The 26,575-nt window shown below is 42.2% G+C and overlaps 2 protein-coding genes across 6 annotated transcripts in view; one reads left to right on the forward strand and one right to left on the reverse strand.

Annotated features, from left to right (window-relative positions):
• Positions 1–1,119: 1,119 nt before the first annotated feature.
• CCDC92 (coiled-coil domain containing 92) lies at positions 1,120–24,819 on the forward strand. Of its 5 annotated transcripts, none has more exons than XM_073313066.1 (4): positions 1,120–1,227; positions 20,269–20,414; positions 21,860–21,901; positions 23,058–24,819. In XM_073313066.1, the coding sequence occupies exons 2-4, from the start codon at positions 20,285–20,287 to the stop codon at positions 23,831–23,833; spliced, it is 948 nt and encodes a 315-aa protein (XP_073169167.1). In that variant the 5' UTR covers positions 1,120–1,227; positions 20,269–20,284; the 3' UTR covers positions 23,834–24,819. The 5 variants fall into 5 exon arrangements, with proteins under 5 accessions (XP_073169167.1, XP_078705072.1, XP_073169173.1 ...); XM_078848946.1 differs by lacking the exon at positions 1,120–1,227 and adding an exon at positions 1,350–1,433; XM_073313072.2 differs by lacking the exon at positions 1,120–1,227 and adding an exon at positions 2,735–2,762.
• Positions 22,003–26,575, reverse strand: part of DNAH10 (dynein axonemal heavy chain 10) — a 102,135-nt gene continuing 97,562 nt past the window's right edge. The window contains exon 77 of the mRNA XM_078848986.1: positions 22,003–26,479. Coding sequence (XP_078705112.1) covers positions 26,333–26,479 — 147 coding nt within the window. The 3' untranslated portion in view covers positions 22,003–26,332. The remainder of the gene's footprint in view (positions 26,480–26,575) is intronic.

Genomic DNA, 26,575 nt, shown 5'->3' on the forward strand with positions numbered 1-26,575 from the left:
TGGGGCTCATGGGGGGGGCCCCTGAGTGTAAGGCGGTGAGGCTCAGTGGGAGGGTCTAGGTATAAGGAGGTCTGGATGCACAGGGGTTGGGCAGATGGAGGAGCAGCTCCCCGTACAGGGATCCTTCCCCCTGCAGCTGAGGAATGATGGGTGCAGGAATCAGACTGAGGGGGAAGTTTGCAGACCTTACAGCTGGTGGAGAAATCTGGGGGTGGCTCTGACCTGGCCCTGTATGCCGTGCAGGGGAAGAGGAAGTTCTGTCCTCCCCAGCCCAGTCGGGACTAGCAGCTGTGCCTGGTGCAAGGTAGGAGCCATCAGCTGGGTCTCCCCGCCCCCACCGCGATTTACCTCTCTGCCGGCTGCCCTGGGCACCCGAAACACCCTGCTGGGGAGGGTCACATGACCGCTCTTGTGGCTTCTCTTTGCTTCCCCATCAGGAAGTCATTTTCTGCCGGGAAGCCACGAAATCTGCGGGGGACATAAATGCTGCCCAGGCGCAGAATTCCCCGGGGAATAAGCTGCGCTCACACTTATATCCACGCCTGTTTGCACAGGTCCCTACCCAGCTGAAGACATCTGCACAACCAGGAAGATGCACACACAGCTGCGTGCACAGCAGCCCCAGCTGCCTTCCCAGGTTACACACACGCAGCGACAGCCCATCTCACCCCAGCTCTCATGCGCCCTTCGGCACACGCTTGCCAAGCTCCGATGCACACGAGGGTGACCAGAGGGGAAGTGTGAAAAATCAGGCTAGGGGGTGGGGGGTGCAGAGGGGCCTGGAGCAGACGCAGCCCCTACTACCCGGACTGTGCCTAGGACATCGGGACACCTGGGTCGGCTGCCCTCGCACGCACAGACCCACTCACGGGCACGCGCCTCACACTCGCACACCATTGTGCACACGCAGGTGCCAGCCCAGCTCTCCCGCACAGTTGCAGGGGCGGACACACCCACTCAGGGGCCGGCACACTGGGGGGGGGAAGGGGGGGCGCGCGCTCAGGCGCACGGGGGCAGGTCCGGCCCCTCCGGGTCAGCGGGCGGCGGCGGCGGCGGGGGATGAAAGCGGTGACCTTGTTGCCATGGCAACGGAACTGCGGTCGCCGCAGCCGCACCTGAGCTCTGCGCCTGCGCCGCGCCCCCGCCCCCGCCCCCGCCCCGGGGGAGCCGTCTGGCTTCGCCCCCCGCCAGTGCCCCGCCCGGCCCGGGGAGGCGACCCGCAGCCGGGTAAGTCTCCGCGCGGGGGCGGGTAGCTCTGGGCACAGAGGGGCCCTGCCGGGGGCTGGCCTGGCCTGGCCCGGCCCGGCCCCGCCCCGCGCCCCCCCCCCATCTCCGTGTGGGGCCGGCGGCGGCTGCCGCGGGGGAGAAGGAGCTGCCCCCAGAAGCGCCCCGAGAGGCCGGGGTGTCTCGCGTCCGGCCCCCCGCACAGGCAGGTGGGGGGCAGCCCCGGGGGGCTGGGTGTCTCGCGTCCGGCCCCCCGCACAGACAGGTGGGGGGCAGCCCCGGGGGGCTGGGTGTCTCGCGTTCCCCCCATCCCCGCACAGACAGGTGGGGGGCAGCCCCGGGGGGCTGGGTGTCTCGCGTCCGGCCCCCCGCACAGGCAGGTGGGGGGCAGCCCCGGGGGGCTGGGTGTCTCGCGTCCGGCCCCCCGCACAGACAGGTGGGGGGCAGCCCCGGGGGGCTGGGTGTCTCGCGTTCCCCCCATCCCCCCACAGACAGGTGGGGGGCAGCCCCGGGGGGCTGGGTGTCTCGCGTCCGGCCCCCCGCACAGGCAGGTGGGGGGCAGCCCCGGGGGGCTGGGTGTCTCGCGTTCCCCCCATCCCCGCACAGACAGGTGGGGGGCAGCCCCGGGGGCTGGGTGTCTCGCGTTCCCCCCATCCCCGCACAGACAGGTGGGGGGCAGCCCCGGAGGGCTGGGTGTCTCGCGTTCCCCCCATCCCCGCACAGACAGGTGGGGGGCAGCCCCGGGGGGCTGGGTGTCTCGCGTTCCCCCCATCCCCCCACAGACAGGTGGGGGGCAGCCCCGGGGGGGCTGGGTGTCTCGCGTCCGGCCCCCCGCACAGACAGGTGGGGGGCAGCCCCGGGGGGCTGGGTGTCTCACATTCCCCTCCTCCCCCGCACAGACAGGTGGGGGGCAGCCCCGGGGGGCTGGGTGTCTCGCGTCCGGCCCCCCGCACAGACAGGTGGGGGGCAGCCCCGGGGGGCTGGGTGTCTCACATTCCCCTCCTCCCCCGCACAGACAGGTGGGGGGCAGCCCCGGGGGGCTGGGTGTCTCACATTCCCCTCCTCCCCCGCACAGACAGGTGGGGGGCAGCCCCGGGGGGCTGGGTGTCTCGCGTCCGGCCCCCCGCACAGACAGGTGGGGGGCAGCCCCGGGGGGCTGGGTGTCTCGCGTCCGGCCCCCCGCACAGACAGGTGGGGGGCAGCCCCGGGGGGCTGGGTGTCTCGCGTTCCCCCCATCCCCGCACAGACAGGTGGGGGGCAGCCCCGGGGGCTGGGTGTCTCGCGTTCCCCTCCTCCCCCGCACAGACAGGTGGGGGGCAGCCCCGGGGGCTGGGTGTCTCGCGTTCCCCCCATCCCCGCACAGACAGGTGGGGGGCAGCCCCGGGGGCTGGGTGTCTCGCGTTCCCCCCATCCCCGCACAGACAGGTGGGGGGTAGCCCCGGGGGCTGGGTGTCTCGCGTTCCCCCCATCCCCGCACAGACAGGTGGGGGGTAGCCCCGGGGGCTGGGTGTCTCGCGTCCGGCCCCCCGCACAGACAGGTGGGGGGCAGCCCCGGGGGGCTGGGTGTCTCGCGTTCCCCTCCTCCCCCGCACAGACAGGTGGGGGGCAGCCTGGGGTGTCTTGCCTCCACCCATCCCCCCACAGATAGGTGGGGGTCTGGGTGTCTCGCGTCCTCCTTCTACACAGCAGGTGGGGGGGCAGCCTGGGGCGTCTCACTCCCCCCCCTGCAAAGACTGGTTTGGGGGCTGGGTGTCTCGCGTCCCCGTCCCCCCCTACATGGACGGGGGGGGCAGGGTGCCTTGCATTCCCCCCCTACATGGACAGGTGGGGGGGGCAGCCTGAGGGGCCCTGGTGTCTCGCGTTTCCCCACCCGCTGCACAGACAGGTCAGGGGCACCCTGAGGGGCCAAAGTGTGTCGCCTCCCCCCACACACATAGGTTGGGGGCAGCCTGAGGCCGGGGACGTCTCACCCCTTTCTCCCCACGTCTATGGGTGAGATAAAGACTTTTTTCCTGCCCTCCCTTACCACTTTCACTAAGGCAGTGGCTCTCAATCAGTGGTCTGCAGACCCCTGGGCGTCCACAGACCTTGTCTAAGGGGTCTGCAAAAGGTGTTTGTTACCAAAGAAAAGTGGTTTTCAACCTGTGGTCTGGACACCTCGGGGTCTGCAGACTGTTTAGATTTCCATAGGGGTCCTCACCGCCGTATGAAAGTTTTAGGGGTCTGTAAATGAAATAAGGTTGAGAATCACTGCATTAAAACATTTCCTCCTGCCCACGCCTAGCAGAGAATAAAGCTGGGTGTGCAGGGCAAAGGCTTTCTTCTCCATGAATGTGTATGTGCGGGTACTGCAGGATTGTAGCAAAACAATTGCCTTCCACTTCTGTGAGTCTTTGCAGCCCCTGCTGCAGTCCGCTGGGCAATAGGAGGCGGGCAGGGGGGGTTATTCTTCTGCCCTGTTACTCCCTGGCTAACTTACTGACAGGAGCGTTTCTTTAATTCCCTGTTCCTATTTAGAAAACACAAATACATTTCAGTGGATTGACTGAATTCTTCCCTGGAAGGGGTGGTGGCATAACTGCTTGTCTTAGATCATAAGGTATGCCATGGGGGTACCTAATAAAAAAGGAAACCTGAAGGACTGTGTTGCCTTTGAGTTTTAGGGAAGTGACATTATTCTCCTCCTCTTCCGTTGCAGTGAATCTGTAGGGTGGGTGAAGAAAGAAAAGATGGAAGGACTGTGTGCGGGGAGGGTAAGGGTGGAATCTTTATTCAAGCCAAGGAGGTATTTTATGTAAAGAGTGAGCCCATCATTTGTGGAAATAGTAGCAAGGAGTATAAAGCTTGCCTTTGGAAATGGAGTGTTTTCCAGCCACCTAGCTGCTGTCTGTTTATCTCCAAACCCAAGAACTAAGGTGGGACAAAGAGGAGGTTGGAGAGGGGAGAGAGAGAGAGTCCTTGATGTTTGTACATTGGCACTGTAAATTATAATAATATGCTTTGTTAATATATATTAAACTGTCAAAAACTGAAGTAGGGACGATAAGATTGAAGAACACGGGGCTGTGGCAGCCCGACGGTGGGATTGTAGAGTTCTGAGCTGCATTGCAGGTGCATAAGAAATATCCAGGAGACTTTGTTTGGATGGGTAAACACTTGAGCTAAAATGTGCCTTTGTTGATGTTTATACAGTAGTAATTCTCTCTTAATATTTTAAAAATTAATTTCATATCCGTGTGGCTATAGTGCAGTCCCTCCTTACATATTGCTTGTTCACTAGTAAATATAGTCCGTTAGGGTGGTACAGTAGCATGACTGTGAACTAGTAAGAGAATTATGATCTTGTCTTAGTTTAATATAGATACACGTTTTTGCATTCATAAAACTATACTTATCCCTAGGTTCGTTTGACTATTTAAAACTATTGATATACTGGAACAGCTAATAAAATGATAAAAATAAAGAAATCTATCCATTAAATTCCATTTATGTTATCTGTTCTGTTGAATATTAAAGCTGTACATCGACTGTATGAGGTATATTGAGATTTCAGTGGTGTTTTGTTGTTTCATTGAATTTTCAATTCAAAGGTGGGGAGATCATGATTCAGGAAGACATTGCATGCCTAAAAGAATATATAAAATGAGTAATTGGACAAACTGGTGCATAACTGCTGTAGCCTATTACTATGTGTACTGTGTAATATATGTTAAAAACATTGTTGCAGGATGAACTGTGACAGCCAAGCTAAATGCTGTATACAAGATTCATAATAACTGAGTTGAAAATTAAAATTGTAAACAAGTAATTTTTAAAAAACTTTACAATTCATACATTTGATTTCAAATTTTAAAAATGTTATCCTTTCGAACAGCAGTTTTCAAATTATCAAATTGCATTTTTCTTTGGCATAATTTGTAAAATTAAAAACTTTTTTCAATGTGGCTCATTATTAAAATCTAAAACCTTTTGAGAATTACTGTGTATTTGTTTGGAGGAATCATCAGTAAGCCTTTGTCATCAGTGGGCAGAAAGAAAATTCCCCTCTGGTGTTTTTCCTGTAAAAAATGCACTTTTTGAAGATTGTATATAGTATAGTAGAAGGATTAGGATTGCAGGTGGAATAAACTAGCTTGCAAGCTTTGCTCTTGATGTCATATTTAGTCTAGCATTTACTTTATTTAGAATTTTAAAAATAGTGAAAGATGTCTAAGGAATATTTAAAGCCAAATGTAAAGTGGTATCTAGGGATTATTTTTATAGCATCAGTATCTCCAGTGTATACTTTGTATGTATGTAAGTGGACAAATATAAAATAATCCATCTTTCTGCCTGAGGTCTTGCAGATATGTTGTCTCATTATTTTTAATAGTAAAATATTCTAAATGACTAATTTTTAGAACCAAATTAGTCTTATTTCACCATGTTGTATATAACTTTGATCTGTCATACTCCTGAAGTGCTGTTTCTATAATGCTTTGAAACCTTTTGCACCACCAGCTAACAAAAGTGACTTAACTGATCAGTTTGTCAGTAACTAATAATAGCATTTCTTTGCAGTGGGATGAGGTATTGTAAGATCAGTGACTCAGATGACTTAATTGTAGTATTGGATGCTCTATGGGAATGCGTAGGCATGTACTGGCCAGAGAACAGTGTCTGTAGCTGTCTTGTTTCACAGTCTTTTCCTGTTCTCCCTTTCTTGATTCTAAAAGGGGTTTAGGAATCTAAGATCTGAAAAAAGGGAAGACCTAGAAAGGGAAAAATAAAGGTTTTATGAGATGATTGTACTAAGTGACTCTCATTTGAGGTCTGGCTCTTTATTCCGGCTTTTTCATGTCTGTTTACTGTAGTGCATAGTAAAACCATGCATTTGTTTCACAGCAACACCCTTATTGTATTTACAGACAAAAACACCTATACATACCTTTTGTAGATTCTGCTTTAAGGGATGAGAATATTTTACTATAAATTAATTGTACAAGCTAAATTAATATTGAATATTGTACAATAAACTAGTTTTCCAGCAGCTCCTACAATACCCTTTGAAATAACTGTGCTGAATGATGCAGCCCAGGAGAGTGGAAGGAGTTAAACTGGAGAGGTTGCACATTGTTTGTTTGTAGAAAAAAACTTACTACAACTATATAACTAGAACTTGTTGATTCCTTTTGCATCTACGATATGCCAAAATAAAATTTCTGGGACATTCCCTAGCCCATTCTTGTTTTAGTGCTGTATTTTAACATTTTTGTTCGAATGTTAGAGTAAGATTGCCATGCTTTGAATGTCTTTGTTTCCCTTTGCAAGGGCCAGTGTTTGCCTCTCTAATGAACTTCTCGTAGCTGAGTACAAGAACTGTTACGTTTATTAGGCAATATTAAAACTGTTCCTCTACTTACAAGAGGATATAGATCAATACCCATAGTTCTATCTGTATTTCTCAGAATCTTTGTCACCATTGACTGAAGAAATTACTTTGCAGGGTAATGTTAGTATTATATCAGTATTGTATCTCAGCTAGTTGGAGAAGTCAGCTAACTAGATTGATAGTTCTGAATGTAGGATAAACACTTGAGAACTATTGTACTTAAATACACTTCCCCTCCTTCACATAATATGTTCATAAAGCAACAATATAAGAAAATATTGCAAATACATTTCTACCGTTATATTTTGGGGACAGTCTTCCATTCAGTGAATTCAGTTGTAAAATTCTCATTGACTTTACTGCGGTCGGAATCAGGCCTGTAAAATGCTAGAAGATTAGTATTAGAGCACTGAGAGTCTTAGGATCCTGAAGATTGGTCCACAAGCACTGATCTTATATGAAATGTATTTTTAGTTAACAGAAAGAGGCAAACATTTAACATTAACTGCATAACTTTTTCTTTCATGTTGCTTGTTACTCCTTTAGACAACAGATTTTTCACTTGCAGATAAAGTAAGCACAACACTGTTTCTGCAATGGTAGATCTAACCCAGTGCAAAGCATCTGTTCTCTGGTACAGCTCATGCTGAAGATGCACATCGTTTGCAAAATAGGCCTTTAAAGTGAAACATACTGTGCTCAGAACTATGACAGACATTCTATAAGCTGTTTTCAAATTAACCTTCTTTTTTTAAAGAAAAATCCTGTTTACTTTCTATCAGCTGCTTGTAGACAGTGGGTAGGCAGTTTTCCTGTGAAAATCTGTGAAATAATGTTTTTGCATGTAAACCCTACAAACGTAGCACTTTCTCTTGCTGTCTTAATTATTGAAAAGCAAACTCCATTTTAGGTGGGAACCAGAGTAAGCCCAAAGCAATTAAAAACAGAATATGTTGTTTTGTTTCCCATTACTTTTAAAGGTTTCGTTCAAATTGTCCATCCCCTATTATATTTCTAGTCTGCATAATTTAGGAGTATACAATAGCTGGGTGTAGTATTAATAAGACATCTGTGAGTGTTTGTGTTTACTCTTCTGTTAAAAAAAACTAACAAACCCAAAAACCTATTATTCATATGCTATTCCTTAATTGCATTTTTCAAATAATACAACCATTGTTTGTCATGTGGACCTTTTGCTCTTAAAAATCTTATTTTGAGCAGAGTAAGGGAAGCAAAAATTTGAACATGTTTGTAGTTCTAAGTCATTATCCTAAAACAATGGAGCGTACATTTATGAAACAGTATAACAGGAGGTAGATGAACAGGTAGTGAAATTTTTCACTGTTTTACACTATTTCAGTATTTTACACAAAAAATACCATTAAGTATGTTAGAGGGCTTGCTGCCTGCAAGTTACCATCAAAGTGAAGCAATTGAACATAGGTATGGAATTGTTGTCAGTTGTGTTCTGATTTGGATGTGCAGACGCTTTCTTTGTAAATGGATTTTCCAGGAAGGACGATTCTCTTTTTGGTGCTGAAAGACTCCATCTTGTTTTGCCCAGATATGTTTTACATATATACTAGATATAGTTTGAGATTTATGCATTGCTGTTCCAAGTAAACTGTTGATCACTATGTGCAAATAAATGGATGAAGGCATTTGGACTTGTAATTTGGTTGAATAGGGAAATAGCTCCAGATCATATGGGGAAGGCGTCCTTTTCCTATAAAAAAGGGGCAAATCTAAAACCATGGAAATTAAATCCAAAGAACTAGTATTAATGAAACATGAAAGTTGAAAAGTCAAGTGTTCAGAATCAGGCCATTCCAAAAATGATGGCAAATCCTTTCCTCTGAATCTCTCTTGGGATTCTCACAATATTGTCCGTATAAACTTTTCCTTTAAAATAACATGAAAATATTGGCTCTGAGTTCATGAGGGAATTACTGAACACTTGAAAAATCCAAGAGATTTGGTTTCCTCTATATTTTAGAACCATATTTCTAATTTAAACACCATTATAGCTCCAGATTTATGTACAGAATACACAACACTCAGAATATGTCCTTGTAGGAAAAATTCTTTGTCTTGTAAATAATTTAGGGCCTGATCCTGCTTTTGATTTTTTTGCTTCCATTTTCAAGACCCTTTCTAATGAACTTCTTGTAGCTGATTACAAATTCTGTTACATTTATTAAGTGATATTAAAACTGTTTCTCTACCTAGAAGAGGATGGAACTTTTCTTTCTTTTTCACTGACTATGGAATTGTCTCTATTAGTGAAAATGACATATGGTAGCTAGTTGTAATATTGCATCGCTGTCCACAAATCTAACTGTATTCAGGGCAGAAGGCAGAGCCCACCCTTTTACTATGGCTTTCCCTTCCCTGATGGAAATTATATTAAGTAATAAACTACTGTCTGATCTCAAAATGGAGGAGAGAGAAATGAAGTGATGCTTTCAAGGGGGGGCCCTGCTACTGACAAAAGGAAGAGAAAACTCAAATCTGTACACAAAAGCTAGTTGAAATTCAACAGTTTTTTTTTATTCTCAATTTTTTATGAATTTTTTTATCAAAATGATTACTGACGTTTTCCTCCAAAATGGGTCTGTTTTTTAACACTTTGAAATGAAAATGTCAGAGTTCTTTTTTTTTTTTTTTCCTGACCAGCTCTATATGCAAGGCACTGGGATCCTGTAGTAATGGACGTGGGTCACAGCCTATCTGCATAGGTATTTATACGATCTCTGGCACTCCTGACATTGTACAGAATCGTTTGCCCCTGATGATATTGTCTAATACCATCTGTGAATCACTCCAGTGCTGGTGATCTCTTTATGTATAATGCCACATTATTTCTCTGACCTAATAGAAGCTTGCTTCAGTCTGTTCTGATTTAATTGTGGCATCTATGGGACTTGTGTAGTCTCAGGGGGTGAGAAGGATTGTATGATCTTCATTTTAATCATTCTTGCCAATACTTATGATTTTAAGGTAGATTGTGTCAAATTTACAGGAAGTTACTGAGGCATCTGTAAAGAGTACAAGGTGGCTTATCTTGTTCATTTTCTGAACATCTGGGAACTTTAAATTGTTGCTGTCAAGACTATCTCCTCTTAATTGATCTTCCTGCTACTATGCTGGGGAGGCAACATATGTCTGTCTGGAAAACAGCAGGGGAAAATCACCTTGTAAAATAACCAGGAAAAATGTTAGAAGTGATTTCTTAACAAATATAGGACTATATTCTCATTCTGAGGGGAGGGAAAGACATGTTAAATTTCTCTTTCCTCTCCAGAGACTATAATTATGCTTGAAATATCAAATAAAGCTTTGAAAAATGTGAGGGCAATGATACACGAATCATTGGTGGTAAAGAGATGGCAGTTTAGGCAGACTTGTATATCTGAATCATGAGAGATGTTGGCTTAATAGTAAGAGTCTTATATTTTCTGTAGCAACCAGGGAAAGGAAAATATTTACCATAGACTGTAGGAAGGAGATTGTGTGGTCCTGTTATATAGTGAAGGCTTCTACATTGCAATTTTTAATCAAAAGGAGAAACTTGTGCATGTCTGTCATATTTTATTATTTTATCCTTTGAGTTTCATGTTTTTCCAGTAATATAAAAAGTCAGTTTGACAGGAACACTTTTGTCATCTGTGAAACCGAAGCTGACAGGAAAGAGTCTTCAAAAGATACTCTGTGCCCCTGCTTTCTTTAGGTGACTTCTTGAAACTGAATTTGCTACAACACATAAGAAAATATTCTGTCAGCTTGTGGTATGTATTGATGAAGTAAGGAATTGGTTCTCAGCTGAGAGGAAGTTAGTTGTCTGCCTGGATAAATAGCGTATTCCAGCATAAGATCTGAATGCATGTCTGGAGGGTGCTCAAGTGCTTGTTATGTCTGGAGATGGATGGAATGGGTACCATCTGGAAATAGATGACTTTCTTGTTTAACTGATCTCCCTCAGTCAAAAATAAAACCTTATCAAAATGGCTAGTTAGCTTCATTCCAGCATTGTCTCCCTCCTGGATTCTAAACCACCATCTCTCTGCTCTTATCTTAGGATGTGTGTGTTATATGAAGGCATTCCAGTTTGTCCACAGGAGCCTGATACACAGCCAGAAAGGGCTTCTGACTACCTCAGAAATATTTTGAACTACATCCAAACACTTCAGATCGGAAGGGGCCCTTCTCTCAGCCCTGCCTATCATTTGTGAAGCAAGATTCCTACTTTTGTCAACTATTTCAGTTTAATTTATTTTACTTTTTGGTTTAAGAATACATTATATATATATATATATATATATATATATATATATTTTAAGAAATAAGAAAAAATACTCTGTAGGACTGAGACAGATCTACCATGAAGCGTTTTTTTCTGGTATGCCACAGTAGAGTGGGATTTGCCCTCTAAGAGCTGCTGAATATGTCGGCTTTTGACTTGTATCAAGATTTCATCTTGCATAATGTAGTTCATTTTGGCAGGTAACGCTGCATCATCCACACACAGCCATGCTGACACTGAGAGGAGCCAGGAAAACATTCACTTCTTGGGGTGGGTAGAAGAATTTTAACATTTATTTAAGACTTCATGCTAGAAGGTGAGTGAAGTCTTGGACTGATTCTTACACAAACAAATCTACTTGCATGTTGCATTTGGTGCACCTGAAGGAACGTTGTTTGATTAAATTTATCTGTTCCTCTGTCTCTAGGAAAAAGGAAATTGAGAATCTGTGTATGTCCATAAATCTTTATGGGCAGGTTGGGGCTTGATCCTGAATTTCTTATTCTATTTACATACTTTTCCTTTTGGCCTCCATTGAGACCACCACCTCGTCTACATCTCCTAGGTTTGGGTGGGAGGGTGAAACATTGTATGTTTGTCTAGATAAAAGAACTTGCACAACCGTGCCGACACGCTCATTGTGCTAATGCCAGTATGAAAACTGTAAGGGTATATCTACGCTGTAGCTGGGAGAAAGCCCCCCAGCCTGGGTAGACTTGGTTAGCACTCTAAAAATAGCAGTACAGAGCTCAGATCCAGGGGGCTGGGTGGGCTTGAGAATCCATACTGCTACTTGATCCACACCATCCACGTAGCTAGTTTTAGTATGTTAGATTGAGCTGAACTAGCATAAGTCTGTCTACTCAGAATGGATGTTCACTCCCAGCTGAAGTGTAGACATACCCTAAATAACTAGCAGTATTGTAGCTGTAAAACAGCTGTCATGCTCACTGTTGTTTGTAATCGGCGGAGTTTGACTTGTAAATACCTTCCCCTCTCAATTCGTATCACTTCTTAAATATTTGGAAAGGTTGAAAGACTTTTTTTTTTCTTTAAATAGTTGAAAAACTAAATATTTTATGACAGGTTTCAGAGTAGCAGCCGTGTTAGTCTGTATCCGCAAAAAGAAAAAGGAGTACTTGCGGCACCTTAGACTAACCAATTTATTTGAGCATAAGCTTTTGTGAGCTACAGCTCACTTCATCAGGTGCATTCAGTGCGTTTGTTAGTCTCTAAGGTGCCACAAGTACTCCTTTTTCTTTTTAAACATTTTATGGTATCTATAACTTTTAGTTTTCTTTTGACTGTTGGCCTTACTCATGCGAATCATCATGCTGACTTCAATAATGCTACTCATATGCATAAGAGTTGAAGGCCTGGGTCCTTAAATAGCCCAGATGGATTCAGCTGCCGTCAGTCTGGTGAGAAACCTTCTCTTTCCCCCTACTTCGTACTAGTCTCACTCTTGACAGCAATTGGCACGTTCTTTCTTTTCTGGGAAGGCAGAAGGTAACTTACTTCAATACCATCCCAAAGCCAGAAGAAAACATCGGGTATAGGGCTTTCTCCTTTGGATTTTCTATTGGAGTCAATGGGAGTTGTGCCCAAGTAAGGATTTCAGGGTTCAGCTTATAAAAAGTTACTGCTATCCTACCTGCTCGGAAAAACCTCAGATTCCCATGCAAGTAGTTCTTGAGTCTGGATCTCGCTTTGTAGACAGGTCCCTTGTGTCATGCATCAACTAACCTGAGTTTATGAAAACAATTGTCAGACAAGTTGCATGGAAGGACACTGATTCAGAACCGCACATATAAAATACATATAAATTCTAAGGTGAATCCATACATGCATTCAAGAGTAGAGCCTTTATAATGAATGCAAAGCAACTAGATGAAATACTGTTCCGAACTACACTTTAGATTCAGTGTTTATTTTACAATGCTGACTGGGTTTTTTTGCAGCTTTGGTTTTTTGTAGGGTGTTCTGTTTTTTTATACTAAGTGATAGGATTAATTCTATGATTTGATTACCCTTGTTTTATCAGTAAATCTCATACTTATAAAAAATGATGTAGAGGTTATTACATTAATTGTAGAAGTATTTAGCAACTGTTCAGATGTCACTTGAATCTTTAGCAGCCTAGAAGACATGATGGAATGTGATCACCTTAAAACAATCGCCTTGCTATGAAGTTTTTTCCCTTAACGTAGCAGTAATACTTTGCACTTGTTTAGTTTTGCATACTCTAGGAAAGGGATGCTATCAACTTGAAATTGAGTCAGGTTTTAAAAAAAAGTTAAAAATAGTTTCAGATACTGAGCTTGCTCCAAAGTCCACTCCTGTCATTTTTTTGTGACTTTAAGAAACAATCCCCTGTTGCTATGTGAAAGACTGACACAAATAGGGAAACCGATTGTACATGGAAACAGTGAAACTTACTAGATGTAAGGTGGTTGCTTACTTTAGGCCATCTGACATCTGAACAGGTTTTTATTTCCTCTAGCTTTTCGCTTGTAGTCTGCATGTTATTTCTAACAGTAATTAAAAAAAAAAATTTCACACAAAAGTGTAATTTTTAAGTTGGCAGTATCCCTGTAAGTCATCTGAACTAATTACAAAAAGTAATATTCTAAATCATAAAGTTCAAAGTTAGCTGCCTTTTGTTCAAGGACTGACTGTGTTATAATGAGTTCCCATTGGTGACGTGTGTATTTTCAGGACACTGCCATTGTTTCTAATTGTGCACCAGTCTAGTGCTCTCTTCATCCATACATCTCATACATACATACATACAAAAGGGGGTTACAAATTTTAAAATTCCGCCAACCATGCTGAGTGCATCCCATTGAATAGCACTGAGTTCCTGTGAAAACAAAGCAATATCCTCTTTCTCGTCCTGTAGGAGAGGTGAAGCATTAAAGTTCTATCAAAGTGTTTGTGCAAAAACTTAAATTATTTTCAAAAGTACAATTGATGCATCCAGAAAAACAAAATACAATTCTGTTTGTACATGTGTGCTCAGCTGCCTACCTGCATTCCCCAGACCATGAAGCATCCTCCCAAGGGAGCAAAATAACCTTTCTGAGCACATAAGGGAGGGCCATGCACCGTCCTTTTTAGTGGCTTTTGCATCAGTCTCCAAAGGCTGTGGTTGAGTGCGACCAGTTCTGCCCTCAGTTACACCATTGTAAAATGCGAGGAACTGAACTCTCAGAAGCTTGTCCAAACTGTCTAGACATGTAGTACCTAATCTCATTAAGGTAAACATAGTCTTTTTGTTTCAATACCATTTGTAGTTCTTTGGCTCATGCCTGACACAAAGCAAAATAACAGTCAAAGAGCTGTCTTCATGTAGTAGTGACAGTGCTCTCAGTACGGGACAGTAGTTTAGTTCATTTCTGTTGACCATGGGGGAACTCCTCATTAAAAGCATTAATGGCAGCATTATCCTGTTCATTAATACCTTTAGTGCATGAAATAATTCCCAGATCACAAGCATTCCCCGGCAAAGCAAAGAACAAAACCCTATTGAGCGAGGACAAAGAGCTAAAGTGTAAAGAGCAAGCTGTGTACGCAACATAGAGAATGAGCTGCTTCAAAGGCAGCAAAAAGAAACTTTGATTGTTTCTAGACATAGTGTGCTTTGTAAATACTAGAAACACCAGGAAAGCTTAAGGTATCTCCCATTCTTTTCTAAATCCTCCTTCGGTCTGCACTCTTCTGGGGTGTTGGGCCCAGATCTTTCAAACCTCTCCCTCTATTTCCCGCTTAAATCCATGCTTGTGATACTCTTGGGGAAGTGCGTTGGAAATGTTTAATATATTCCTAGTTTCTGATCATCTTGCCCTAGAAAATGTAGCCCAACCACAGACTAAGTGAATCAGTAATAGAGGTCCAGCTTGTTACACAGCCAGGTTTATTCAGATTGATCCTTTCTTATGCTCATATGATTTGTGCTTTGGAACATCAGTTTCAGAATCTTTGGAATTATCATCCATAACCATCCATTTCAAGTTAAGTTTGCATCTTGTTCAGTTACTGTGTGCCTAGCAGTACAAAACAATTTGCTATCAACCCAGGAAAATAATAATTTATACTTTTTATTTAACTGGCTTCTACTAGATAGCTCAAGTGAAGATTTTTTTATTCTTTTCCCAGATGAGTAAATAATAATGTATTCAGCCCTTCCTCTCTTCCTATACTACCAGATGGATAGTGCATTAGCTAATAGATGTCTAGCAAAAAAACATATTGCAGAATTAGAGCCAGCTGAATGATGATGATTGATCAGCTAGCATCTGAGAAGCTGTTCAACTGTCAGTTGTCTTGAGTTTTTCCAGTTCTTCTCCCGATCCACCCCTTGCTCTAGGAAAAGTCATCGAGATTAGGATTCAGTGACATTTCTGCACTGCAAAAGCATAGAATTCAAAAAGGCAGGCAGCTATTATATGTCAATACAATGACTGTCTTCCATAGATATAAAGTTCCCTCTTATTTGTATGGAGTGATATTTTCCCCCATTTCCAAGAAAATGCACAACTTCTTCCACAGAGACTATATAGAGTTGTTTCCACCTGTCTTGGAAGAGGGTAATATGGCTGGGCAGGCTAACGGTGGAATTGGGGGATGCCCACATACCCAAGGAAACTTCAGCAGAAGTGAATGCTGCTTTGTGGAGCATTATCTTTTATCATTGCCCTTCACCTTCTGTTTTTCTCAGAGGAAGAGGTAAGGTGCAGGCATGACCACAAGGCATCCCCTGGGATTTGCTGTAGTGCAAAGTAAAAACACAGGAAGACCCCACAGGACATTCTCAGGATTGGAGGGCTGTGCTCCCTATATCGTCCAGAGGAAGGAGAAAACTGCTTACCTGAGAGGGGCTGCTACCACAGAAACACTTGTGAATTAAATTCCATAGATTTCCCTGATTAACTTCTGCAAGGGAGAGAGTCCTAGGTCCATATTGTCAATTTCTGATGTCACATTTTCCTGCCAGCCTCATAAAACTAATCTGTTTTATTTTTTCCTTCAAAGACTAGTTAATCCCAATGTGATCCTTAGGTCTTATGTGAAAAAAATAACCCCTGGTGTGGAGTAATACTACTGTATAATAGTAGATTATTATACAGGTTGTCTTGTTTTCTGACATATTATTTTGTTGAATATATTTATTTGGAAGGTTTATATATTCTGAACATCTTTTCTGTTACTTCTTTGTGTCTTTAAGGCTTTTAATTTTTTCTTAAAACTTTTCACCTCACTTTAACCTACAGGCACAAAGCTGCTGTCAATAATGACCGTGATAGGAAAGGTTTCCAGATATTATTTATAGACCTCTTTCACAAAAAAAGTTTATTTTTATACACTGAAATTAACCAAAGAAATCAATTGCTGATATTAACAAAAATCCTATTTGAGCTCCCATCTGCCAGTGCAGCTCTTTTAAGAGGGTAAAGCACTGTAACCATATCTGAAAATCCTACCATGTTTGGGGAATGGTCTCTAATGCAGATTTCATTCTGCTGTTGCATTCAGTCAGTGAGAATACAATGAGCCCTTAAGAATCAGATGATGCTGTAAAGCTTTTATATGGCTGAACTTGGCTTTGCAGAGAAGGCTACATCATTCTGAAAAGGTAATGCAACAGAAATATTGACAATGCTTAAAATTAATGGTGCCCCAAGGTCATTCATACAGCTGAAAAGTCCATTTAAAAATTATCATCTGGCCTTGTGGGCTCTGACAAAATACAGTTATGGTGGCAACAGAGTGGCTCTCAGCAAAGCCTCCTCCCTCACTTGCAAAGCAGTTATGACTGTTCTGAACCAATCCTGTTTTACTGAAATCCAGGTTATAGCAGACCATCCGCCCAAAGCTTTTTTGTTACTTGTCCAACCCAGTAGTCTTTTGCTTAGAGCTCTGTTGGACTATAACTTTCCATTGCTTTATGTATTATGATTATGGTGATTTAATTGCCTACTAACTAGCTTTGTACGTTGTCAGCACAATGCTGGCAAGGCTACCGCCCACCCCAGCAAAGACTGAACAAGCAGTGTTAATTTAGAATTCTTTTTGTAAAACAATCATTTAATCCGTGAGCTTTTTTCTGCAAATCAGCTGAAAGCTCCATGCTACACTTCCATGGAAACTGATTCCCAAAAAGCCCCTTTACCCCATTTTTGACAAGCCAACTCTTGTTTCCATGGGAATAGCAGCCTCTAGCTGACTCATCAGAACTGTATATTTCAGCTCTGGCTACCAAGTAAGATCAGCAAGACCCTGTTTTTTAACTATCAGCTAGATTCAAGAGGCCACAGAAACCTCTGGTTCTCACTTTGGGGTGAGGGGTTGAAGTTGGAAAGTAGTGTGTGTATTTTTAGAAACATTTTTCAATTTCATTAACTTAATTTGCTGTTAATGTTTCCAAATAAAGATGTTTTACCAAATGTAATTACATACCTAAAAACATCTTTTATGTTTTAAGTTCAAGCATTTAAGATTGCCAGTGTGACCTTAATTCTTCCCCCTTGTTTGTCCATCCTATGCCCTGAATGCGTCAGGGATCCTGGGGGGAGGGGAGAAGTCATGTAATTAAATAATGTATCGTAATGCATATGCACAAGAGGAAGGAAACAAGATTGCATGGGCAACCGTAAATCTGGCACTTCCTAATGCTTGAGTACTTGACTTTGCCACCTTAATGTTAATTCTCTTAACATGACAGGTTTCAGAGTAGCAGCCGTGTTAGTCTGTATTTGCAAAAAGAAAAGGAGTACTTGTGGCACCTTAGAGACTAACCAATTTATTTGAGCATGAGCTGCATCATAAGATGCATCCGATGAAGTGAGCTGTAGCTCACGAAAGCTTATGCTCAAATAAATTGGTTGGTCTCTAAGGTGCCGCAAGTTACTCCTTTTTCTTTTTTCTCTTAACAGTCTCTTGTACATACTTTTGTCCTTCTTTTAAAGTTTAAACAAATGGTTATGAAAAACTGTGATACTCCTCATCGTGTGTCATCAGTGTTTGTACCCTGAACCTGCAGGACAGACTTCTGCCACTGAGCTACAGGGCTAACTACAATAGCTGGCAGTAGGAGAAGGCTGTTGTCCCAGCAGGGGTATGGGCTACTGGAGCCAGGGAATGTTCAGGAGTAGCTTGGCACACATCTGTCTTCACCCTTTCTTGGAGTTTGAGGGAGCTCCTGCCCCTTGCGGTGCCCTCAGAAGGGGGATGGGCCCCATAAGCATATGCCAGTATGAGGGGAGCCTGGTTCATGCTCTCACACACCAGCTGCTGCAACAGCTCCACGTGTTTCCGGTATAGCGTGTGCTGATGATGTCGCTTTGTCAGCATGCACCCAGCTCGTTAGAATGTTTGTTGTCAATTATTATTTTGATGTGGTGCCAAAACTTTCCTGAGGCATGCAAGGAAGAGAAGGGAAATAGTGATTTTCAAACGTTCATAACTTTATCAAACCTCAACAACTTCATGGGACCAACAAATGGCACTTCCCTAGCCTGAGGGCTTTCTTCCTGCAGAATTTCAAAGACCTGGGCAAACAGTGGAGGTGTTAGAGCTTCTCAAAAAAAAAAAAAAAAAAATGTTAGGCAACCTAAATATAGAGATTACTACCAAATCAGAATGCATCAATAAGTACAGCAGCACTGGATACCCCTTCTTCTTGGTTGGCTTGGAGACTGGCATTACTGATATTACAGCTTTCTTTACTGGATTCTTTAGTGGAGCATTAAGTAATCAGGGAAGCTGGTATTCTGTCATAATTTCCTCCCAAAATCATCTAATTCCTGGACACAACTTCCACATGTGCAAAAATGTTCCCCCTTCCCTGCAGTCTCTCCAAGAGATTTTAAAGTGATGAAGGTACAGTTAGAAACACAGGGGCTGAGGTTACATAATACCTCACATAAAATGGAGGTATGGCAACTGTATCAATTGCATACTATCACTTCTGGATTTCTGGCAATACTCTGTGCAGATCACCCTGGGACTAGAACACTCCAAAATGCCCTTTTAAAATAATCTCAAGAATCAGACCCTGACCACTACTGTAATGCCTTCCTCCAAAAGGAGAATATTACTGCCCTTGCCACAGGGTCCCATCTTGCTTTTGTCCTTGATTACACCATGCTCAGTAGAGTCCCTGTGGTCACACTTAGAATCATTATTGTCATCCCATGAGCTGCAGTTATTATGGTAGTGCAGTGGAACGGTGTCTTTAGTGTTGTGTAGCTCTCTCACGCAATGTTGTCCTATTCATAGATTATAAAGCCAGAAGACACCACTGTGGTCATCTAGTCCGTTAGCCATTTCCATTTCTTGAGTGCCACAGGGCAGATCTAAGACCTAGATAACTACTGCCTTACAGTCTGTAGAATCCAATGCCTTAATGTTTCTGTTTGTACCAATATTTTATGAGTACCAGAAACAGAGCCATATTCTCTTTAAATGACACATCCCATTGGTCCATTGTCTTGTTCTATAGTATGTCATCACAGAATCTTGGACATTCTGTCTTGTATGGAGATGTCGTGAGGCTGTTCTCCAGTACTGAGAATCCTGCAAGAAGTTGCAAGGATTTGTATTACAGTGCAGTAGAAAATGCTATCAGAGACAGAATAGCGCAACACAACGTATAGTTCTCCTCAAGCAACCTTCTCTTAGTGCAGGTTCCATTGTATCCATTTGAGCAAAAGTCAACTTCCATTAGGTAATCTTAACAACAGTTTCAAAGTATCCCAGCCCCGGATGTTTCCAGCACATTTGGCTCAACCTTTAGTTAAAGGCAAATGATTTGCTGGTCTCTTGGATGTTCACGTAAGGTTTCACCATACTTGGGTACAATACACTTCAGTGCTTTGTTTCCTTGCCCTATATAGGGGGAGTTACTGTGTGTGCCTAATTTCCTGTGCTTCAAGAGGTGAATCAAAGTCCACAGTAAAACAGACATCTACTATTCTGTTTTCTTGGAACTCCACTTTTATCTTGTTAAGGGATTAGTGCCTAAAAGCCTGTCTGGAGCTAATGCTTTAATGTGTTAACTACAAACAAATGAACACCCTGTGTCCCCCGCCCCTGGCTCTCAGCATGGAGGCTGCTGCCTAGAATGCACTCAGACTTTCTATGAATGTTAATGACCAGTTCCAATAATAGGTGTAATTAAATGCTTTAAACAGGTAATGTGAAATGCCTCTTACTCTTTGTGGGCCTGATTCTGCTTTTGTACTGGTTCTACATGAGTGTAACTCTACTGACATTATTGGAGTTGCTCTGATTCACCCAAGGCTAGAGCTGGACTCTTTATATCTGCAAGGTAACTGTGTGCTATAACTCTGACTCTCTTTAATAACAGGTTCCTCGATGTCAGGATGGCAGCTTCAAACCTGGAGAACCAGTTGCACAGTGCCCAGAAGAATCTGTTGTTTCTCCAGCGGGAACATGCCAACACACTCAAAGGCTTGCATGCTGAGATTCGACGACTGCAACAACATTGCACAGGTAATTACATAAATACTTCCAGCAGTGTTGCTATGATCACTCAGCAGGCTCAGCTTTGCGAAAAGCTTCACTCCCAAGTCCTCTCCTTCCTGAAGCCATTTGAAATACTATTTCACAATAGTATTCAAATATTATTTGACCAGTTGCACTTCCAGAAGAAGCTTGGTATTATATTATATTTTAGTAATTGCATAAAAACCTGCAGGTTCATGCCATTTCTCAGTATTGAAATCTCCATAAACCATCATCTCCTGTTTCGTACTTAGCTCAAACAACGTACATTTCTGAGTACACAAACTATTGTAATAAATAAAGTACAATTGTTAAAATAACTGAAAAGCCTGTTTTGTGAAGTGTTCTCTCATATTTATTTCATGTACATTGGCTTTCTTGCTAATATGGTAATCTGCAGTGGATCCCTTAGTTCAGAGTAGAAAGGTTCTGCTATAATTTATTATAGCAAATAATAATGTACAGTAGAACGTCAGAGTTATGAACTGACCCGTCAACCACACTCCTCAATTGAAACTGGAAGTACACAATCAGGCAGTAGCAGAGACACTCCCTCCCTCCCAAAAAAGCAGTACAGTACTGTGTTAAAAATAAACTACGAAAAGAATAAAAGCAAAGGAGCATTTTTCTTCTGCATAGTAAAGTTTCAAAGCTGTAGTAAGTCAGTGTTCAGTTATAAATTTTTGAAAGAACCACCCTAATGTTTTGTTCAGAGTTACGAACAACCTCCATTCCCGAGATGTTTGCAGCTGAGGTTCTACATGTTTTAAGGGCTTATAAAAATGTTTGTAGTGCAAAATATGTCTGTATGGTCTAGCAAAAATAATTTGCACTCAGGTCTAATGTGTTGATAACTGATTTTGATGTAGTAGCAAAGATCACTCTTATATTTCTACTGGCTGCATCTAATGTGAATTACTGTACCAGCACCAAATGAACGTAGAAACCCTCTTAGGTCCCAGCTAATGCAGGATTTTCCCCTATGGTATATTCTCCAAAGCTTTGTCTAGTCAACAACTTTTGAGAGAATATTTCACAGTATTCATGTACAGGTGTGCACTGGGCTCAAGCAAAATAGCCTATTAAACTAATCAATGGCAAACAATGCTAATAAGTGAAAAAACGGACAGAACAGATTTTACTCTTCAATTTTAGTCATGAAAATCATTTTAAGTATTTACACAATAAACATGTCAGAACACTTAATTCAATCAAATTAAACCCAAAACTTAACATGTGCAGCTGCAGGATACAGGGGTAGTTTGGGGAGCATTTTCTATAGCTTTCTTTAAGGCACTGACTTAAATCTGTTGAAACAGACTTTTGCTACTAGAAACATCTATGAATGCAAAACACAGTTCCAACCTCTTTACAGATGTGCTCTATTTTAATCATACGTAATGTCCAAAAAATAAAACCTGTTTCTTTTTTAGATTTGACCTATGAGCTGACTCTGAAAAGTTCAGACCTGGCAGGTAAGAAATGCCGTGCAGGTGATGCTTTTCATGTTCTGGTTAATGTCTTCCATCTTTTGGTGTGTTTGTGAGTGCGTGTGAGTGAGAGGTGTGGGCATCCATTTATTATTATTATTTATTTTAAACACATCACAAGTATGTAATAACACTTAGAATGTTCAGTGCCTTCCAACCAAGGATCCCAAAATGCTTTCTTGCTTGCTAGGCTTAATTTCTGAATGCTTTTGAAGAGTTCCTATCCCAGGGTCACACAGAAGCCTATGGAAGGACCAGGAATAGAACCCAGAACTGCTGACTCCCATTTCTTTGTTTTAACCACCAGACCAGCATTTCCTTCTACTCAGTACAGGAAGACAGAAACTATAAATACTCTCACTCTGCCCATAAATCACATTCTTGAAACTGTGCGAATACTGTCACTGCATCACAGATCTGGAGAAAACTGCCAGGCATTTCAGCTGTGCTGGGCTTCAGCTGCTGATACTTAAGAGCATAATGCTTGCTGGGGATAACCCCGAGACTAGGGAAAGGGTACAGACAGTTAGGCCTCACAACACGGCTCTGTGTTAAGTATTTGATTGTACATATTTTACAGAAGGATAAGATGAAGTATGAAAAGATTAAGTGATTTGCCCGAGGTGTCGTGCCATGGCAGTGGAATAGTGCCCAAGAGTTCTGACTTGAAGAGCATTCTTCTAACCATTAGCTCACCATTACATTTATAGACTTTCTAATGTGGTACAGCCAGGCATTCTCCTAGCCATGTCAATGAGTTCTTGTTACTCTTGGGGGTCTAGCAGGATTTGCAAAATGACTTAAATTTGGGAGCATTCAGCAACCAAAATTTACTATAATTTCTGGCTACTTTCCTAGAGCAACTGAGCTATCTTCATTTTTACTTAAACTTGGTATCATCAACTGGGTTCCCTCCCCATCCGAAGCTGCTGAATGTGGCATTGTCTTGTATCTATTTTTTTATTTAACTAAGAGCTATCGTGTTAGCTCTTAAACTAAGAAGTGGTCAGTGTACTTCCAGAAGTTAGCCTTTGGGATGTTCTTACATTCTGAGAATTAATTTTAAAGAAAGGAGTTGCATTGCTCGTTTTTTACTTAGCGGCTATAATTAGCTTGAAACAATTTACTTTTCCTGTTCTAGAAAATGGTAATTCAAGAAGTGATGAACTCAAAAGAAAATGTGAAGCACTTGAAGCTCAGCTGAAAGTCAAAGAGGCTGAAAATAATGAATTATTAAAGGAACTGGAACAAAAAACTGCAATGATAATGGTGCTGGAAAACACCATTAAAGAAAGAGAAAAGAAGTATTTAGAAGAGTTAAAAATGAAAAGCCATAAGCTAAATATGCTGTCAAGTGAACTAGAGCAGCGAGCAAGCACTATTGCATATCTAACTTCACAACTGCATGCTACCAAGAAAAAGCTTATGAGTTCAAGTGGGACTTCGGACGCCACCCCATCTGGAAGTCCAGTATTGTCCAACTACAAGCCAGCCCCTCCCAAAGATAAGCTACCTGAGACTCCACGACGCAGAATGAAAAAGAGTCTGTCAACACCACTAAACCCGGAGTTTGAAGAGGCCTATAGATTAGGATCGGATAGCCGAAAGCTGCTGTTGCGAGAGCCTGTTGATGCTATGCCTGATCCCACTCCATTTTTACTGGCCAGGGAAACTGCAGAGATCCACCTGATCAAAGAAAGGCCTTTAGTTATTCCACCCATTGCTTCAGAACGCACATCAGGCGAATCACATAGTCCAGCAAAAGAGAAGCAGCACAAGGCGCATATTGGTGTGGCACATCGAATTCACCATGTAACAACATCCCAGCCTCAGCCTGAGGTTGAAACATTAGCAGTGGATCAGGTCAATGGAAGTAAAGTGGTCCGAAAGCATTCAGGGACAGACAGAACTGTTTAAGTGAAATGATTGATGTGATGCTCTATTATTCTGTTGCTGTTTATGCACTGTGATCAAATAGGATAAATCTCACCTGCAGTAAAGTTTCTTTTAATGCCCCATGCATGCCAAATTTTTTCCAGATCTGTCATTAATAATTATCCTACTTCAATGAAACACAAATGAGACTCTCTGTTCATATTGCAAAGTATATAATTACTAAATGCTGTGGCCAAATCTAGGTGTACCTGACTGCTTGCTTCTAAGTACTACTCCATTTACTATAACTGCATAAGTGGACAAAAGCACAGGCTACAGTCTGCATTATTAATCAACATTAATGAAAAAAGATACTAATTATAAACCTCCAGCAATATGTATTGGCTGTTAATGTTTAAAATGTCAATGTTCCTTTGGAGTCTTGATGGTGTGTATGTAGCGTTTCATACACAGACTCTTAACTTTCATGACAAAGCCTTTCTTATGGCAGCATTGAAAATAATGCAGATGTGCACATGTGTTAAGATAACCTACGAGAGAACTTTTTTTCAGTGGTCCTGATCAAACTGTGTTCATATTTTTGTTACATTTCTTTCCACTTTTACAAAATTCCCAACAAACTTTATTTTATTAATCCTGTATTTTGATTTGTGTCCTTTTCTTCATTCTTTTTAACAGTTTCAAATGGTCATAATATATAACTGACTCTGGTGGGAGTGTAGGAAAGAGAACACCAATTGAAAAACTATTGTGTAAGTCTTCATGGAAAGAGTACGAATACTGTCCTAATGGAAAGCAGGCTCCTGTTTTGGTGTTTAGAAATTGAATGATTAATATTAATCTTACACTAATTAATACTTTGCACTATGGTGCCTTTTGTACAAGGCTCTTAAAACGCCTTACTAAGGTGTAAAAATAATACACTGCACAAAAAGTGCACTATTGAAATGTTTGTTTTTATACTTAGTCTGTATACTGTACAACAACATAAAAACCATCAGACCTAACCAATGATTTATTTGTTTTTGTTTTAAGTTTGAAACAACTTTATGGAGACACCAGGCTCATTCTTTTTTGAGGCACGCTCACGGAAGGATGCAAAACCCAGATGGTATTTCCAGAGTTATCTGGCAATGTTAACCTTGGGAGCCTTTCAACCCATTCTCAATGTTTTAAGTGGTTTGGAGAATTCCATTACTAAAAATGTCAATTATTAGCAAAGTACAAATATTCTTTTAGGTTTTTTTAGAGGATGGGGATCTACAGTTCAAAGGAGAAATGAGTTACTAACCTGCGAGACAAAAAAGGGGAATGTTTTCATTTAACCCACTATTTTAAAAACTGTTTTGGGTTAGTCATCTCTAGTAGCAAACAGAATTATTTAAGTAGTTTATCCTTAAGCTCCTCATTCCAGATGTTTGGAAGATGGCACTAGTTTCCAGTTCTATAGCACACTTCAGCCATAGATGTCAAGGTACTTTACAGCAGTGGATAAATCTCATACTCATTTTAACCCATGTTTTGAAATGACTTACCCAAGAGACCACAGGAAGTCAGTGCTAGAGAACTTGGCTTTCCTCAGGACATTGTCATGCTGGCACTCAAAGGATGGGAGGAACAGTGTGGTCTATGTGATTCCTATGCTCTCAACAATACTTCATCTCTCCCAGTAACATACCAGCTGCTTGCCCGTTTCCCTCCTCCTTCCTTTCCTCTACCCTAAATACACACAACACACAATGCAAATGCAGATTTTGTGTAAGCATATTCCTTTAACTCCTAAATTTCTGGGAGTTAGCCTCAACACTCATTCTTGCTGTGGTAGGAGTCTGCTGTCCGATAAAGCACAACAAATAGAATTGTGCATATGATGATTCCAAAATGCTGGTAGGTCCATGATGTGCCTTTACCAATTTGAAATACAATACTTGTTTAAGCTAATAAAAGAAACAACTTCTTAGAGGTTGGAAGTAGGTACTTATCCTTTAGACTAAGGACATTATAGATCAGCTAGTGCTCTGGAAAGTAATCCAACTTCCCATCTGTGCCTGTGTCTAAAGTTTACAGAAAAGTGTAAGAGAGAAGCTACAATTATATGAAAATTAAATCAAAACATGTCTGTGGCATGACTGAACAACCCCTCTCTTTGCTCTCTGATCAGATTATTTTGTTTTAAGAACTCTCCAACCTAAAAGGCTAAAACCTTTATTTTTTCAAAAGTACAGAAAAGATTAAATTGAAATAAATAGCTAAAATCCTTCTTTAAATATGCAGACAGAATTAAATATAAGTTAACTGCATAGTGCTTTGTATTTACTAAATCTTAATGTTTTAGGAAAAATTGCTGCAAATACTTATTTTGAAAATGTCTCCGGGCCAGTTTAAAATCAGTAGAATTCTCTTGAAAATGCAGGGCAAAAAAAACTTGATCCCGTGCTTCTTGGCTTAATTTGACTTCATAAGTCGTTCTCAGATATCCACCAATACACTTTGGGTGTGGGAAATCAACAGTTTAAGGTGTCAGTCAGAGTTCAAAGTGAGACAGACCCCTTGCAGCACCCAATGGGAAATATGCTTTGTGGTTGAAAGATCAGCTTCAAAAACTAAGCCAATGCCCATGGCATTTCTTCTCATGGAGGTTGTGTACACAGGTGTCCGGAATGTGTTCTAAAGGCAAGAGAAAGGCAGGTATTGTTTGAAGTACAACAGGGGGCTCATGACGCTGCAAACCTGCTCATGCATCTGACTGCTGTGGAACTAATC

Source organism: Lepidochelys kempii, chromosome 15 (assembly GCF_965140285.1).
Source record: "Lepidochelys kempii isolate rLepKem1 chromosome 15, rLepKem1.hap1, whole genome shotgun sequence".
Taxonomy (NCBI): domain Eukaryota; kingdom Metazoa; phylum Chordata; order Testudines; family Cheloniidae; genus Lepidochelys; species Lepidochelys kempii.